At 37.0% G+C, this 19,381-nt stretch overlaps 1 protein-coding gene across 12 annotated transcripts in view; it reads right to left on the bottom strand.

The window, feature by feature from the left end:
- UBE3A (ubiquitin protein ligase E3A) overlaps positions 1–19,381 on the bottom strand; it is a 91,858-nt gene that overhangs the window by 45,369 nt on the left and 27,108 nt on the right. For 2 of the 12 annotated variants that reach the window (XM_067029464.1, XM_059056156.2), the window contains exons 2-5: positions 19,038–19,101; positions 16,083–16,202; positions 14,532–14,602; positions 12,938–12,982 (exon numbers count right to left, since the gene is read on the bottom strand). Coding sequence is in view for 8 of the 12 variants with exons in the window: in XM_059056156.2 (XP_058912139.1) it covers positions 12,938–12,939 (2 nt within the window). In the remaining 4 variants the exon portion in view is untranslated. Of the gene's footprint in view, positions 1–12,937; positions 12,983–14,518; positions 14,728–16,082; positions 16,203–19,037; positions 19,102–19,381 lie in introns of all 12 variants that reach the window. The other 10 variants (XM_067029463.1, XM_059056153.2, XM_067029466.1 and 7 more) reach the window with 7 other exon arrangements.

Raw genomic sequence — 19,381 nt, forward strand, 5'->3', positions numbered from 1 at the left:
GAGTACAGGAACCAGAGGGCTGAGGCTGGAAGATAGTAGAGGGGCCAAGGGACAACTCTTAAAGACAAGGAAGGACAGATGGGATGAGAGAAAGCAAGTAAGAAAGCACAAAAAGTCTGCAACCAGAGGTGGGTGTTTAAATTAAAGGTTTCAGGGGTAAAACAGTTCAGACCGACATGCCTATGGGAATGGGAAGGAGCAGGAAGTAGAGGTGAAGGTTTTTGAAGATAAAATGGGTGGGGAACTGAGATGTTGTTAGAGGTTACCCATGTAAACAAAGACAGCAGGGGATCTGCAGCAGAGTACAAAAGTATGAGTTCTTCAAAGACTGAGAAAGGCCTGGGAGATAACTAGATAATGAAGAGAGAAGATGACACAGCCAGGAAGCACAGCCTCAAAGGAACAGGGATTCTTATACTGAGAAAATAACAGAAACAGTCCAGAAGCATTAGTGGAAAAAAAGAGTAACAGTGTGTAGGAAACAAAGTCAAGGCTTACAGCACCCTGTATCCAGTAATGTAGAGACTGTTCTCACCAAGTCACCACTTTTCACTCCTTATTTTAGTTAACCCTGCTGAAAAATGTAGGCCTTTTGGAAATTGTTGACTGTGGGCTTTCAGGACACTATTTCCTGATTTCCTCCTTTCTCTCTGGCTATTCTTCAGATACTTCCCCTTCCTAATCTAGAAATGCTTATTATACTCCCCAGGGACCAACCATTAGACACTTTTTCTTTTGTACTTCTCTTTGGACAGTTTCATCTTTCAAGGCTTTAGAAATACCTGATGACTTCCAAATGTCTCCTTCAGTATAGTTCAAACTCTGCTAGATAAACTAGTACTATTCCAGCTCCTATGGCTATTTTTATATGGGCTCTTTCTTCAAGGAACTTACTGTTTAAAGGGAAAAAAAGCCAGAAGATTTTAACATCATAGGGGCTCAAGAGACAATTTAAAGAGAGGCAATTTATCCAAGATGAATCACAAAGGATGACTAGGAACTGACAACACAAAGGGTGGGAAGACCGGTTCAGATAAGAGGGAAATGAGGTTCAGATAAGAGGGAAATGAGTGAGTGAAGGCAGAAGAGCCTAAGAACATGGTCTTATGACAACTGGAAGCAGTTCAACAGTAAAAAAAAGTTCAAAGAAGGACTCAAAAAATATAAAGAGGCAGGGAGAAGCCAGATTATGGGAGACTTTATAAGATATGATAAGAAATTCAGATTTTAGCCAGCAGAGGAGTAATCTTACAAAGGCTAATAACTTTCTCCACATAAAAATGCAGGCACATATACTCCATCTGGCAGAAAGTTTCAGAATGTTCACACCCTATTCATAAACCACTAGATAAGAACACTTGCAGCAGGAGTCACTAAAGGGTTTTAAGCAGGTCAGTGACTAAGTCAAATCTGCCTTTGTGATAATTCCATTTTCTAAACTGGGACCAGTTGGCAAAACTGCAGGCACGCAATCCATTTAAGTGATGACTACTATTATAGACCAGGCAAAGAATGAAGAAGTAGCAGGAAAGAAGAGGAAACTGATGCAAGAAACATTTAAAAGATGCAGTATGTATGGGCAAATGAGTTGGAAAAGCTGAATACCTAGGTTTCTAAGATGGGCACCTGGATAGAAGGTAGCGCTACAAGCTGAAATGATAACAAAAACAATAAGCATTCAGTGAGTGGTTTTTGTACATTATGTCCTTTAATCCTCACAAAGTATCCTAGGAGCAAGGATTGTAAACTATTCCCACTAACATTTCTTAAAATTTTTTAAAGAACACTAAGATATAATGAATAAAATACAAAATTCACATTGATTCTAAAAACTGCTTCATTGGAGTACTTCAACAAAATAGCAGAAGTGTGCTCATTCTGCCTTCTGAGAAGACTCAGTCAGAGGCAGTTCATCTATTCATCCATCCCTACCAGGAACCAGGAGCATGTTTTCTTGTATTTAAAACAGAATATATAGGTTTATACAATGTTTGTGGTAGAAAAGTGGACAGACTATGACTCATGTCACTTCTATGCCTAACACCTTTCATTTGTTCCTGTGTCTATCAGGAGAAAACCAGGGACTTTTCAGTAGTGTCAAGGCCTTTCACTATATGGTTCTAGCTTTCTAATTCCAACTACATTTTTCACCATTTCTCTCGTCTCTTAACTCTGTATTCCAGCATAACAGTTCAGAGGATTTGTTCTGCTGTCTTCCTTGGCTCCAGGTCTTAAAAAAGTTTTTCGTCCTGCCTAGAATACTATGATCTCTACATTTATAACTAATCATCCTCAAAGATTCAGCTTAGCTATCATTTCCAGGATCACGACTGCTGCTCCCACAGTAACCTGTATACCTTATAATAACTGCCTATTAATTACATGGTAAGCTCCCTGGGACACATAATCTGATAATTTATTTATTAACAAATTAATTTCAGAGCCTCAATGAGGAGTCTTCAATTTCTCTCCTGATATTGTCTAGATAACAGTGTCAATTAACTCTATATTTTTCTAGTACTTAACCATAAAGGGAAACAGATGTCAGGATACCTCCCAGTTTCTTAGGTATATCAGATGCACACAAAAGAATATGCAAAGGCTCAGTCTGAAGAAGAAGAACATGCTATCAGAACCCATAGGAGAGAAACCTGAAAACAGAAGAGCTATCTTTATTTGGTTGAAGAGATTTGTATCTTTTACTTCAGAATATATTTCAAGATGTTACTTATTCCATAAATGTTTTTATACGCATGTAAGTATATTTGAGTTGGAAGTCGTATAGAAATATTTTCTCCCACTCCATATTGAAAACAGCATCCAAGCTATATCTCAACTTCTGATTTCTGGTTCCACAGGTAAGGAGCTAGGAAGTCACTTCTCCAATCCAATAACAAGTAAAAAGCTAAAGAGACTAAAAAATCCACAACTCTTCTTGAATCCCTAAGGGAGGGAGAACATAAACTGCAAACTGTTGTCCCTAATACTGAAGAGACAAATACAGGGAGTCACAGTTTTACTGAAGCAGAGATCCACAAGCAGGAACCTGTGACAGGACAGGAGACTGAGCATAGGTAAGTCTAGAGTTTAAAACTCTAGGGTGGCCCAGTCACAGGGGAGCCCCCACAGTTCTTATGAGACTTACCCCAAGAAGCTCAAGCAGGTTCTCAGAGCAAGAACTGGGGAAAATCCCCTCATGCTTCCAGCAGGGGGAAGAGGAAAGGAACCATTTTGAGACACACCAGAGTCCTCTATTCTTCTTACCAAGGCCTGTCCTCAGGCAAACTAGTTTATCAGAGCCTATGCTGATGGAATATTATCAAATGCTTCCTTTGCCCTTACATCTCACTATCACATTACTAAAGCCCTATTTATAGCAATTCCTTTACTTGGGAACTCATGTCCAGCTATTAAGAAAAAATTACAAAGCATACTAAAAGGCAAAAAACACTATTTGCAACCACAGAGCAAGCATAAGAACTAGAAATGGCAGGGATATTGGAATTAACACACCAGAAATTTAAACCAACTAAGGGCTAGTTAATATATAATTTACTAGCTTTAATGAATAAAGTGGACAGCATGTAGAAACAGATGAACAATGTAAAACAGAGAGGTGGATATCCTAAGAAAGAACTAAAACAAACAAAACTAGAGATCAAAAACATTGAAACAGAATTTTAAAATGTCTTTTATGGGCTTAATAGTAGACTGGAAACAACTTTTCTCAGTAGACTGAGAAAAGACTCGCTGAACTTGAATATATATCAATACAGTCACCGAAAACTGAAAAGCAGAGAGAGCAAAGACTAACAAACACAAAACTGACTATCTAAGGACTGTGGGACAACTATAAAAAGTGTAGCATACACATACAGGGGATAAAGAAGAAAGAAAGAAAGAAAAGAAAAGAAAGAAAAAGAAGAGAAAGGACCATCAGAAATACTTGAAACAATGACTGAGAATGTCCCCAAATTAATATCAGACACCAAACAACAGATCCAGGAAGCTCAGAAAACACCAAGCAGGATAAATGCCCCCCCAAAAACCCTACACTCAGGCATATCATTTTCAGACTATATAGATAATCAAAGGTAAAGAAAAAATTCTCAAAGAAGCCAGAGGAGGAAAATTCCTTACCTACAGAAGATCAAAAATAAGAATTACATCTGACTTCTCCTCAGAAACTATGAAAGGAGAGTGAAATGAAATATTTAGAGTATTAAGGGGAAAAAAAGAAAGAAAAAAACACCAATTTAGAATTCTGTACCCTGTGAAATTCTTCTTCAAAAGTGAGGAAGAAATAAAGACTCAGATAGATAAAAATTCAGGGAATTTGTTGTCAGTAGACCAGCCTTCTCTAGAGAGAAGGAAAATGATACAGATCAGAACCTCAAATTTACATAAAGAAGGAAGAGCACTGAAAAATAAGTGGAAAGTAAAATTAAACCTTTTATTTTTCTTAATCTTAACTGACCTATCAGGTAATAGTTTGTTCAAAATAATACCACTATGTATTTGGTTACGAATACTTATGTGTGTGTACGTATATGTGTATGTACATATACGTGTGTACATATATGCTCATATATGTGTATATATACACTTATATATGTATATATGCTATTATCCAAGTGAAATGTATGACAGCAATGATACAAAGAATAGGAGGGAGGAATTAGGGTTATTTTGTTATTATAAGGTACTCACACTCCCTGTGATGTGATATAGCATTATTTGAAAGTGGACTAAGATTAGATGTAAATGCAAACTCTATGACATCCACTAAAAAAAGTAAAAATGTAGGATAACGGATATGCTAACAAAGGAGAGAAAATGGAATCATATAATATGCTCAAGTAAAAACCACAAAAGGCAGAAAAAGAATAGAAGACAAAAATAGGAACAAAAAACCAGGGCAAGAAATAGAAAATAGTAACAAACATCTTAGATAGTAAACCAACTGTATCAATAATCAGTTTAAACATTAACAGTCTAAATGCACCAATTAAAAGAGATGTCAGAGTGGATCAAAAAATAAGACCCAACTATATGTTGTCTACACTTTAAATATAAAGACACATATAAATTTTAAAAGATAGAAAAAATATATATACCATGCTAACAATAATCAAAAGAAAGCAGGAGTAGCTATATTAACTTCAGCCAGAAGGCTTCCCTGGTGGCACAGTGGTTAAGAATCCACCTGCCAATGCAGGGGACACTGGATTGATCTCTGGTCCGGGAAGATCCCACATGCTGCGGAGCCACTAAGCCCATGTGCCACAACTACTGAGCCTGTGCTCTAGAGCCCACAAGCCACAACTACTGAACCCACATGCTGCAACTACTGAAGCCCGTGTGCCTAGAGCCTGTGCTCTGCAACAAGAGAAGCCACCACTCACTGCAACTAGAGAAAAGACCATGCACAGCAACAAAGACTCAATGCAGCCAAAAATAAAATAAAATAAATAATTTCAGCCAGAGCAGATTTCAAAGCAAAGTAGTTATCAGGGTTAAAAAAAAGGGCATTACATAAGGAGAAATGGGTCAGTTCTCCAAGAAGATATTATAATCCTTCATGTGTATGCACCTAACAACAGAGCATCAAATTACATGAGGCAAAAAGGGATACAACTGCAAGGAAAAACAGATGAATCCACTACCATAGGTGGAGACTTCAATACCTCTCTATCAGGAAGGGGCAGATCTAGCAAGCAGAAAATCATTAAGGACACAGATGAACTCAATAGTGCCATCAATCAACTGGATATAATCAACATCTCTGGACTACTTCATCCAACAACAGATTACACATTCTTCTCAACCTCACATGGAACATTCACCAAGACAGACCACATTCTGGGCCAAAAAAACACACCTTAACACATTTAAAAGAACAGAAATCATACAATGTCTACATTCAGACTACAATGGAATTAAACTAGAAATCAGTAACAGAAATATAACTGGAAAATCTCAAAATACGTGGAGATTAAACAACACATTTCTAAGTAACACAAGTCAAAGAAAAAAATCACAAGAGAAACTAAAAAATATTTTGAATAAACACAATTTATCAAAATTTGTGAGATGCAGTGAAAGTGCTTTAGAGGGAACTCATAACACTGAATGCATTTATTAGGAAAGAAGATCTTAAAAAAAAAAGAATCAATCATCTAAGCTCCCATCTTAGTAAACTAGAAAAAAGAGCAAACTAAATCCAAAGTAAGCAGAAGAAATAATAAAAATTAGAGCAGAAATCAATGAAATTGTAAAAAGGAAATCCACAGAGAAAAATCAAAATCAAAAGCTGGTTCTTTGGGCTTCCCTGGTGGCGCAGTGGTTGAGAATCCGCCTGCCGATACAGGAGACACGGGTTCGTGCCCTGGTCCGGGAAGATCCCACATGCCGCGGAGCAACTAAGCCCGTGAGCCATGGCCGCTAGGCCTGCGTGTCCGGAGCCTGTGCTCCGCAAGGGGAGAGGCCACAACAGTGAGAGGCCCGCATACCGCAAAAAAAAAAAAAAAAAAAGCTGGTTCTTTGAAAAGATCAATAATAAAACTGGTAATTCTCTAACCAGGCTAATTAAGGAAAAGAGAAGGCACACAAATTATTAATATCAGAAATGAAAGAGGGCACATCACTACAAATCACACAGACATTAAAAAAACAATAAAGGAATACTGTGAACAATTATATGCCCACAAATTTGATAACGTAGATGCAATGGACCAATTCCTTGAATGACACAATCTGCCAAAACTCACAAGAAGAAACAGACAACCTGAGTAGGCCTATATCTGTTAAAGATATTAAATCAATTAAAAAATAACCTTCCAAAAACAGCACCACTACCAGAAGGGTTTAACAAAAATTTAAGAAACTATACCAATTTTCTACAATCTCTTTCAGGGGACACAAGTTATATCACCATAGTCTACTCTGATAAAAGGCTTACTTCTCCTATGACATAATGCATGTACAGTACTGTGCACAATGGTTTGTCATATGGTAAGTGCTCAAGAAGATGTTATTACCGAAGTTCTGTAGGCTATGTACATATATGTCAGTTTATTTATATTTAACTGATCCCAGAATATTCTTCCTACATTTCTACAAGGGAATTGAAAAGGTAGAAATAAACATTTTACATAAATGTAGTCATTTCACTCTTTCACATAATAAATATTTACTGACTACCTCTTGTATGCCCGGCACTCTCATTAAGCTTCCATGCTACTGACAGAATTAAACGAGCCAGACAACAAAGAAATCAATATGAAACCAGTCAGATGACATTAAATCCCATGAAGATAAATACAGCACAGGAAGGGGCATAGGGAAGACAGAGCATGACCATTCTTTGAAGAAAGTTGGTCAAGGAAGGCCTCTCTGATAAGGCATCATTTAAAAGCTCTAAAGCAAGTAAGAAAGGAGGCCATGTGGATATCACAGAAAAGGGTCACAGAAAACAGGCACAAGTCTTAAGAACACCAAAACATTAAGGGCAAGAGCATAAAGCCAGTGTAGACAAAAATGGTCAAGAGAAATGGAAAGGTCACAGAAGTGAAAGGAAGTTCATACAGGGCCATGTAGATCCTTTGACTGTACTCTGAGAGAGACGGGAAGCCTTTGAAAGGTTTTGAGTATAAGTAACATGGTTTAACTTCGATCTTAAAAAAGATCACTCTGGCTGCTACATAGAAAATACCTTGGTAAGGGGTAAGTACAGAAGCAGCAAGACTACTGGGAAAGAACTTCATTCTTGTGGCAAATGATGGCTTTAATCAGAGTGGTTGAGGTGGAAATGGTGTTTAAAAAAAGTGTTGTTGGGCTTCCCTGGTGGCGCGGTGGTTGAGAGCCCGCCTGCCGATGCAGGGGACGCAGGCTCGTGCCCCGGTCTGGGAAGATCCCACATGCCATGGAGCAGCTGGGCCCATGAGCCATGGTTGCTGAGCCTGCGCTCCGCAACGGGAGAGGCCACAACAGTGAGAGGCCCGCATACCGCCAAAAAAAAAAAAAAAAAAAAAAAAAAAGTTGTTGAAGTATCAATTTATTTTAAAGGTGGAGTCAATAGGATTTGCTGATGAGCTGAGTGAGACAAAGAGAGAACAAGGATGCTTCCAAAACAAAACTTTGGATGAACTGGAAGAAAAAAAAGAGTTGCCACTGATTAAAATGGCAAAAAGATTACAAGAGAAGCAGATTTGAGAGGATGAAAATCAAGAGCTCTATTTTGTTTTGGACTTAAGTGTGAGAATCAGGCATCCAATTATTGGATATATATGTCTACAATTCAAAAGGTAAGTCAGAGTTGGAGATGAAAATATCCAAGTTGTCATAGTATATATGGTAAAGTTCTTACCTAGAGAGAATGGATAATCATGGCCTGAGAACTAGGTCCTTGGTCATTCCAACATTTAGAAAAAATAGGCCTTCCAAACACTGAACCATAAATCACTTGATACATTTACCCTTGGTTCCATTTACTGTATTAGTTATATACCTGAAAACATAGCCTAAGTGTTAGAGATAGGGTTGGGGAGCAACTACCAAAGATAAGAAATCTGAAGTTACTAGAAACTGCTTTGAAATCATTAAGAAAATTAAAGAGTCTAAATTAATATGTGCAAAAAGACTACTACATGGTATATATAAATTTAAACAAAATCCAAGTACATAATACATATAATTGAATAAAAAGATCTGGGTCATTGTGTTAGTTCTATTTCTAGGCTAAACTATAAATTAGCATGCAGCTCTTAAAAACTTTTACTATGTTTTTATGCACTCTAGGAAATGGGTGACACTAGGAATTCCTAAAAATAGGCATATTCTTTAATTTTATATAAATTACTATTTTAAATGTACTCAAGGTGTTCCCTAAAGGATGTCAAATGCAAATGCATCTCAAAGTGCTAAAAAAAAAAAACATGCTTTAATAAATTTAAGATGTCGCAATTAATAAAACACACTAGCTAATTCTTAGGTAAAAACATGACTCCTTCATCACCTATTTTGTAAATCAAGACCCACAAGATTAAGGTAGAACAAATATTACTAAATTACTGTCTGGTTACAATTTCTACAGGTATAGGAATTTGAGAAACTGTATCAACCTCACATTCTTGCCATCTTTGGTTTTTACTACAAAATGCAAGCCTCCATCTTTCCTTTTCCATTCTTTACTCTTGATTCATCCATCTAACCTCCTCCACCAAGATCTCTAGAAATACATTTATGATATAGGCTGTCACCTGTCTTCAACTGCTTTATATAATAGTTCCTCAATCTCTTAGCTTTCACTAAAACCTGATTTACCCCCAAAGGCTTTTCTTACGTTGCAACCCTTTTAGGTGAGGGTTCCAAAGACAACTCAAAACCCTAAGTGCACTATTATTCTTCTAATTAATTATATTAAAACTAATGCCCATCCCCCCAAACAAAACAAAGCACAGCACAAACACAACTTACTCTTTGAAACTCATGTTATCTACCTGAAATCCTTCTTCCTTCCCTCTCTGGTCTGGTAAATTATACCCATATACTAAAGATTCTATTTTTCCCAAGTTATATTGCTGGCATTGTGACTTCAATGTCTGTGTGCATGATCTATCCCAACACTCTAGCCCCCAAAATATTTGACTTTTTTAACTTGAGGGTCCCTCACCTCCTCTCAATTTCAGCCAATCACTACCTTAGGCTCTGATCATTATCATCTATCTTTGTAAGAATTTCACTTACACTGAACTATCTCTTTGACCCATCAGGCTTTTTGTAACCAACCCAACATCTTCACCTGGCATCACAACCTTTCCAACAGTGGCCATCGCCAATGACATATAAGTTCAACTACTCCAATGTTAATAACACTCTACACACATGCCACTTCCCATATGCTCTAATAGCCAACCCTGAAATACCATGCATTTTCTTCTAGCTATTAAAGAAAAGTCTTTAAACTGCAAGTATGCAGTAAGCTAACCTTAGCTGGCCAGTCAGTAGCACGAGACTCTCAATAATATTTGGTCCACTTCTTCACCCATTTCCCCCGATAACTTTCCAAGTTTTCAGTCTTCTCAAATCCCCTAACCAAACTCCATGTTCCACAAGAACTACTTGAAAATGTTTCTTAAAAAGTTACATAGTCAGAATTTCCCTGGTTGTGCAGTGCTTAAGAATCCTCCTGCCAATGCAGGGGACATGGGTTCAAGCCCTGGTCCAGGAAGATCCCACATGCTGCGAACTAAGCCCGTGTGCCACAACTACTGAGCCTGCCCTCTAGAGCCCACAAGCCACAACTACTGAGCCTGCATGCCAGAACTACTGAAGCCCACATGCCTAGAGCCTGTGCTCTGCAACAAGAGAAGCCACCACAATGCAAAGCCCGCGCACCGCAACGAAGAGTAGCCCCTGCTCGCCGCAACTAGAGAAAGCCCACACGCAGGAACGAAGATCCAATGCAGCCATAAATAGATGAACAGATAGATAGATAGATAAATTTATTACAAAAAAAAAGTTACAGGGTCACAAAACTACCAAGAAATATCAACTTACTCCCATTAGGATGGCTACTATGAAAAAAACAGATAATTACAAATGTTGATGAGAATGTTGAGAAATTATAACCTTTGTGCATTATTAGGTCAGAATGCTAATTTGGTGCAGCCACTGTAGAAAACAGTACAGAGGTTCCTCAGAAAATTAAAAATAGGACTACCATATGATCCAGCAATCCCACTTCTGGGTATATACCCAAAGAAATAAAAGCAAGGTCTCAAAGAGGTATTTGTACATTGCAGCATTATTCACAATAGCTAAAACATAAGCAACCTGTGTCCATCAACAGATGAATGGGTAAACAAAATGTTACATACATACAACAGATTATTCAGCCTTAAAAAGGAAGAAAATTCTGACATATGCTACAACAGGGATGAACCTTGACATCATGCTACGTAAGTAGAATAATAAGCCAATCACAAAAAGACAAATACTGTGGGTGCTCAGAGTATATACGGTAAAGTCGTTAAAATCATAAAGACAGAAAGTAGAATGGTGGTTGCCAGGGGCTAGGGAGAAGGGTGAATGGGGAGTGATTGTTTAACAGGTACAGTTTCAGTTTCGCAAGATGAAAAGAGTTATACAGATGATGGTGCAATGACTGCACAACAATATGGATGTACTTAATACCACTAAATTGTATACTTAAAAATAGTAAAGATGGTAAATTTTGTTATGTGTATTTTACCACAAAAAAAATTTTTTTAAAGGTTACACGGACACATAAATTTGAGAAATACATTTTATAGTCCCTTCTTGGAGATGCACAATGTACATCAGCATTTTAAAGGATTTCCACTATTTTCGGTAGAGAAATCTGCTGTTTAAGTCTGCATGTCCCAAGCTTAATCCACAACCACTTTTTCAAAAGCACATGGTGGTGTAGCTGACCTAATTTACTAAGAAAATTGACAGTTCAGACACAAATGACTTTGACTTCCCCATTCTTACCTACCAACACATTTAACATCACTTATCCATTTTTACCTCCTTCTAGTTTCATAAGATGAGGGGTCTTTGCTCTTATTCAAGAGAAATCCCTACACCTATATTCTTCATTCCAACCCTTACTATCTTAAAAACCTTGCTTCAACAATTCCCACTTCTCATATTATTTTAAACTTCTTATATTCTCACAACTAACCACTGAAGTCTTATCTACTTCACCTTCTATTTTTCTTTCAGCCAGAAAACTTTATCTTGAATTCCTAATATACCACTGCCCTTATTTAGGCCCTCATTGACCGGTGGTCAACGTACCACCACCACGATTTCTCCTCAATCCTGCTTCCCTGTTGGCAAAGTTATTAAAAATATACACCTATCAAGGTTACTACCCCTACTTAGCAAATCCTTTACTGACTCTCAAATACCTATGAGAGACAGGCCAAGGTCCTTTACATAGCATGCAAGCACCTAGTCCTTTCTTTCAAGTCTCATCTCCTTCAATTTCCTACATTTCAGTCAGTCTATGATCTAAAAAATCCTCAATTGCCTACTGTACCCTACATTCACTATGCTGCTTTATAACTCTGCTCCTGCTTCTGCTTAGAATGTGCTACCTAACTCCAAGTCACACTTCAAGACTTAACTTAGCCTTCCCTGATCACCCCTATTTCCCTGCCATCTGGATTAGATTCCTATTGCATCGGGGTACTTGAATACCCTGGTATTTCTTTATATTCATGTTCCATCCTGGGTATCCTTCTACCACAATGATTGAAATGATTTGCTTCTGGGTCTTTCACACTGAGTAGACTACATTTCTGTAGGTTAGGAACAAATTTTATGCATCTCTGTATCCACAACACAGCACCCAATATCTTATACACAGCAGGCACTTAATAAATGATTGTTAAGCAGAACTCTTTCCCCATCTATTTCCCCAAAACTGCTAGGTGAGCAAAAATATATAAGAATCCAGGGGCATGCCATTATCTACCCAGAAGTAGAAATCTAGTAGCATGTTACCAAGATTTAGAGGTATTTACTTGGTAGGGAAAATGTTAGACATGCGTATTCCTATCTTCCAATTTACTTTTTAAAGCATTATGCTCTCTTTAACTGGAAATTATTTTCAAATAATGTGATACCATTTAAAGCAATCTAGCGCAACTTAAAAGACACCACACAGGGGCTTCCCTGGTGGTGCAGTGGTTGAGAATCCGCCTGCCGATGCAGGAGACACGGGTTCGTGCCCTGGTCTGGGAAGATCCCACATGCCGCAGAGCGGCTGGGCCCGTGAGCCATGGCCGCTGAGCCTGCGCGTCCGGAGCCTGTGCTCCGCAATGGGAGAGGCCACAACAGTGAGAGGCCCGCATACCGCAAACAAAAAAAAGACACCACACAGCCTCAACCAAGTTATACTTACATTCGGCTAGCTTCAATGTCGTCAGACTGAGGTTCTCCTGATGATCTGTAAAATGCAATTCAGTAAAGTTAAGCAAAATATTCCGTATTTCAAAAAGGGGTAAACATTTTATTTTGGAAGACAAATTTGAGAACAAGATTTAATGGTTAACAGTTTTAAAAGTTCAACATGAAAAAAAAGTGATCAAATCAGATTGCCATACAACACATTTATTGTAAGGGCTAGACTAATAAAAACTCAGCTTTTTTTTTTTTTTTTTTAAGGAAAGGAAACTGTAACACTATATTTAGATACCAACATACAAACCAGTGTAATAAACCATAATTATTCACAAAGTCAAATATTTATAATAAAAACCCACAACTATAAAACCTTCTACAGCCAAGTATTGGTTATCCACAATATCAAAAGTATTCACTGGTATTAACAGTCTCAAACTTTAGCTGAGGGATCAGCAAACTACTGCCTGGGATGACAAACTAAGGCCTGGGTTGGCCGCCTATTTTTGTAAAGTTGTACTGGCACAGAATCATGCTCATTTATTTACAGCTGCTTTTACATTACAAAAGCAGAGCTGAGAAACTGTCGGGAGACATGTGGCCCACAAAGCCTAAAATATTTATTACCTAGCCCTTTAAGAAAAATTTTGCCAACCTCTGCTGTAGATAATTCAAATTTCAATCCCAAATTTCAATCTAATACCCTTCTGAATTTTGAGACACCTAAGTCTGTTTTACCATTCTGACCATGATTACCTTATTTCAACAATGAAAGTAGCTTTCCCTGAAAATACACTGGCAGGATGTACTACCTGTCAAAATTGTACCATCCTAGGGTATTAAAATTTTGCTGTGGATAACTGTGAATTGACTTCAGTTATAAATAGTTGCCAGTTATTTTCTTTTAAAAAAAAAAATATACTGCTGCTATTTTAAGTAGAAATACTGAAAATTCTAAGACACTAAGAAGTCTTTTATTTTCATTTTGGGGCATGAACCAATTTTGCCTACCCCATCATGCTGTTAAAAATAAATTCCTGTTACCCTATTCACTTTACAACCAGCATCAGTCAATATATATTGTATTAAGGTGAATCAACATAATACTGATTTCTAACACTTTCAATTCACAAAACAGGTAAAATATTTTTTAGAGGTCAAAAGCTAAATTTTCAAACTGACATTACAAGGATTTGATTTGTAAATTTATCACTGACTTAAGACTTCTAATTCTAAACAACATTTAACAAGAGAATCTTAAAATCAGAGCCACCAGAACAGAAAAGAATCTGTTTTCCATATTTCTTAGATTTTAAAAAACTCACTTCTTTATCAGACTTTCAAAATTACCCCTCACTGCAGTGGTCCAAGGACAAGAATGCAAAAAATAAAAAATAAAAAAAAAATCCAGCAGCTCAAATATTTATTTTAGATCTTCTTTGCAGTATATTTACATTTTCAATTTTGCACAAAATGATATTAGAACTAAAAACTGGGGCATGCTGGAGGTGGCAGTGACTTGGCAGTGACACAAATGCAAAAATTTCACTCCACCCTCTCCCCCAGGGAGCAAGCAAATCACCTTTGTGACACACCTGGTCTCCACCAGCCTTGTGGGTAAGTACCCCAAGATTGCTTCCAAACTTGTATCTCTCAGACAGAAGAGCTAAAAAGTGATGATAACCCCATGTACCAGCTGACTCAATTTTGAAAGTGCGACCCTCCAGCATCAGATGTCATACTGTAAGGAGGCAGAGCAGGCTTGCAAAACAAAAAATAAACCTGCTGGCACTAAGGGAAGAGAGGCAGATTAGAAGCTTTCATACATGTAGGCGGCAAAACTTTCAAAATTAACAGGGAAAGAGAGAGAGGGGAAAAAATGAGGACACAATGACAGGGAAATTAAACTGCTACTGCAAAAAGGTAAGATACAAGCAAGAGGAAAAACAAATCCAAGTCTCAGAAGCACAATTTGTAACTGCTGCAAAGTTTTGAGATTCTGAAATGGGATAGAGGTTAAATACATCAAATGGTAATAACTACATTCTATTTTCCAAAGTCTATTCTCTAAACAAGAGGATATGTAAACATTAGCACCAAAATGTCATCAAATTACTGTAAATAAACTAGATCATTTAACATTAACATATATTAACGTGAGCTACCAAAAACCACTTTTAAGTCAAACCAAGTAATTTAAACCAATTCAGTCAACAAGAACAACAAAAGAATAAGGACTGAAGATTATTACCTTAAAACAATCTATCCTAGGTCTCTTAAACAGTTAGCATAATTGTTTTTTACTCAAAATAAAAATTGTTTTTTAATCAGAGAAAGGTGAATATACATTGAACAAACAGAAGCACCTTTTACCTTACAGTGAGCAATAAGTTATAGTACCTGCCTGAATAAACTTCTAGTCATTCTGCTTATTGTATTCTGTTTGTTTTATTCTAAATATTCTAAATATTTTACTAATTTTCTAAATAATTTACTAAAGAATATCCTAAAATTAGGATCCAAACTCTCAAAATTATAAAATACCTAAGATCTAACAATAGTTTCCAAGCTTTAATTTAGCCCCGGAAGAGTCTCTTTATTCTTTACTCTCAAGTTCTTGGAAGTAAGGATCTGGTACATATTGTAATTTTACCAAATTGAGGACATATAACCAAAGGAGAAAAACAACCAAAAAGTACTGACTTAGGTTAACCTAAAGTTCGTCAGAATAACAAATCAGAAAAAAGATTTCTATGAGGTCCAGCTTCTCTAGTCTGCAAGCCCTTCCACTGTAACTCTGGGAGAGACAAGTATACTAGATTTATTAAAACTCTCACCACATAAAAAGCATACTTTAAAATGTATATTAAGACTTTTTTCATAGTTTTTTTAATGTTCATAATAAAATGTTTATTTAAAAACTTGAAATCTTTTAGAAATACTTTCCTGTTTATTCATACAGATAGGTCTGGGGAAAAGGCACAAAATATTTTAGGAAGGAGATTAAATGGAGAAACAGGTCAACTCTTAGGTCCACTATTCTTAGCAGGCAGTATTCCTGCCAATGTACATTTTCTTCATTTTTTTACAGCACGTATTTTACAATGACAGCCTTTTAAAGGCTGTAAAATAACATTCAAAATTACCTTTTACAAGCTGTGGCCATTCGGTGACATCAGGGTGATCACAGCTTTGAGTCACTGATTAAAAACAGGTTGTCACACCAGTCTAGCTGCTAACTTGATCTGAGCGTAGGTTTAATAACTCTAATAAATTAAACAAATCTTTAGTTAGAACACTTTAATATATAAACCCAATTCACTGTTCAAAAATAATCTTCAAAGGTTCAAATTAGGTGCCAATGCAACATTCATCAGAAGAGTAATTATAGAAATGCTTTTAAGGACTATTTTCCAGCATTATTTTTTCCTTAAATGATTTCTTCACTTGAGAAAATATAATAATCTCCTGTACTTTTATGAAGTGTTACAGTTTACAAAGCACTTTGGTCAACGGCATCTTAAATCTGAAGACAATTTGGGCTCTACCTATTCAGAACAGATACTATAGAAAGAATTTTAAAAAAGAAAAAGAAAAAAAAAAAACCAAGCAGCCTCAGAGTGATTAATTGACTTGCCCAAGATTTTAGTATTAGTGTTGAAGCCAGGACTAGGATTAAAAACCCAGATATACTGACTGCCTATCCAGAGTTAGTATTCTGTGATTTCATTTAGTTTTGCTATAGAGTCTCATGATTTAAATATATGAACAAAGATTTAAAATATGGATTGACACCCCACAATTACAACAATTTAAATGGGACTAAGAGTAGTAAAGTTTTCCAGGTAGTCAAATGCTTAATGGAATAGTTATACACCCACATCCACACAGATACACCCCCCCAAGTCTATTCCTTACTTATTCCATATTTAAATAGGATAATCTAACATTAGCCAAAACTCCTTGGGTATTTCATGAAAACATGTTCTCCACATCAGCCATAAATCCACAAATATTCAATTTCATGAGAGAGAATGGCAAAATATGAAAACATTTCCTCCTCCTTCAACCTAGTATCTTTTGATCCTCTTACTTGGCCTTAGCTGAACTTTCCTGATTCCTGATTATCATGGTTCACATTTATCAGGCATCCTAATCACACTGTAGTTTCAGGCAAAGATACACATCGAGAATATCCCAGAATCAAGAGCTCATGTCCTGCAACTAGTTTTTCCCCTGATGATTTCCCTACCAAACTATATATTCAGGCCAAATCTGAAAAGTGAACTAAGATGAGAAAATTAGGAGAAAAAAAAAGATCCTTGATAGTTAACACCTTCCAAGTGACAACAGACAACCACAGAAGGTGGTTTACAGCATGGATCCAGAGCCCTATATAAAATAGCAAGTTATCTGAGAACCCTAAGAGAAGGGATGAAACATCAATGCTTGAGCCCATACCTCTGCAGCCTACGAACTTGGGCTTCAAATTCAGATAAGGGTGAGAGTTTGCCTAAGAATACATTAACTTTAGGGGACTCCAATACAGGCATACTTCATTTTATTGTGCTTCACAGATACTGCGTTTTTCACAAACTGAAGGTTTGTGGCAGCCCTGCCTCAAGCATGTCTATTGGTGCCATCTTTCCAACTGCATTTGCTCTCTTCATGTCTCCGTGTCACATTTCGGTAACTTCTGCAATATTTCAAACTTTATCATCATTATTATATTTGTTATGGTGATCTGTGATCAGTAACTTTTGATGTTACTATAACAACTCGCTGAAAGCTCAGATGATGGTTAGCATATTTTAGCAATAAAGTATTTTGTAATTAAGGTGTATACATTACTTTTTTAGACATAATGCTATGGCACACTTAATAGACTGTAGTATAGTGTAGACATAATTTTTATATGCACTGGAAAAAATTCACGATTAGCTTTATTTGCCTTATTGCGGTGGTCTAGAACTAAACCTGAAATACCTGAGGTATGCCTATAAGTGGGATTTTTAATCCCTGGAAGATATAATTCAAATTTCCCAGATTTTCCTATCATAGTTGCATGTTTTCTAATAAAAACCTAGAATATTCCTGAGGTCATATGGGAAAGAGGTAATGAGCCCCTGAAATGAACAGTGTTTCCTGTGGGGTCCTCATAAGACTAATAGTGTATGTGGATTTAAAAGATGCAAGTCAGGGCTTCCCTGGTGGCGCAGTGGTTGAGAATCCACCTGCAGATGCAGGGGACACGGGTTCGTGCCCCGGTCCGGGAAGATCCCACATGCCGCAGAGCGGCTGGGCCCGTGAGCCACGGCCACTGGGCCTGTGCGTCCGGAGTCTGTGCTCCGCAACGGGAGAGGCCACAGCAGTGAGAGGCCCGTGTACCACCAAAAAAAAAGAAAAAAAAAAAAAAGCAAGTCTAACTTTCCAACCCGTAAACATAAAAATGAGAAAGTCAAAATACCTTTTAACTGATTAATTAATTTAACTAATTAACTGAGATGAATTAATTCATTAACGAGCTACGTGTATTGTGAAAATTACTGAGGCAAGTCCTCTCTTCTAGACCTCCATTTTCATGAGGTCCAGTGCTCCACAGAGCAAACAGGTTCCAGAGTCAGTCTGGATTCAAGTCCCTGTTTGGTCACTTACTAGATGGAAAATCTTGGGCAAGTTACTTAACCTCTCCAAGCCTAAGTATCCTGATATGCAGAACTAAGATAACAGTAGTATCTATTTCAGAGGGCTGTCATGAAGATGAACAAGCATATATATTGTTCACAACAGTGTCTGGCACATAGTAAGAGCCCAACAAATGGAAGCTATTATTAACTCATAGCCTAACCGCCAAACTCACCCTCTCAACCTTCTTATGCAATTATTTTACTTCTCATAGCATACTAACCTCTTCTAAAATTCCTCAGAATCCCATTTGGATTCCACATACAGTATACCTGGTAGCATAGAGATTTAGCACCTAGCACATGCTTTAAAAATGGCAGACACCCAAATTTGCTGAATACATTTGTCACTATTCTAACCATGGCATTAAGATATACATGCAATTTTGAATTCCAAAAAATAAAACGGAAACATACCATATTTCGCCAAACTTCTGAGGAGCTGGTGAATTCTAAAATCAGGCTCTTACAGATTTTTAACCTAAAATATAAAACACCTCACTCAATTCTTTTTACACAGACAACTGGATGGATAACTTTCATAGAAAATATTTTTTCTAAAATTTATTATAAAAGCAAATTCATTTGTAATACTTATGAGTATCCAGAAACATATTAAGAGACAAATGCCCCTAATGCTATTGCCAGGATGCATGGAAAGGTGGTTAGGCAGGCCCTGTAGTCTGCTTTCAGCTGGCAAAACCATGATACCCATTTTCATCCACAGAACTTACTGCTTGCCATTTCTTTACTCTTCCCTC

This window comes from Kogia breviceps, chromosome 3, assembly GCF_026419965.1.
Source record: "Kogia breviceps isolate mKogBre1 chromosome 3, mKogBre1 haplotype 1, whole genome shotgun sequence".
Lineage (NCBI taxonomy): Eukaryota > Metazoa > Chordata > Mammalia > Artiodactyla > Physeteridae > Kogia > Kogia breviceps.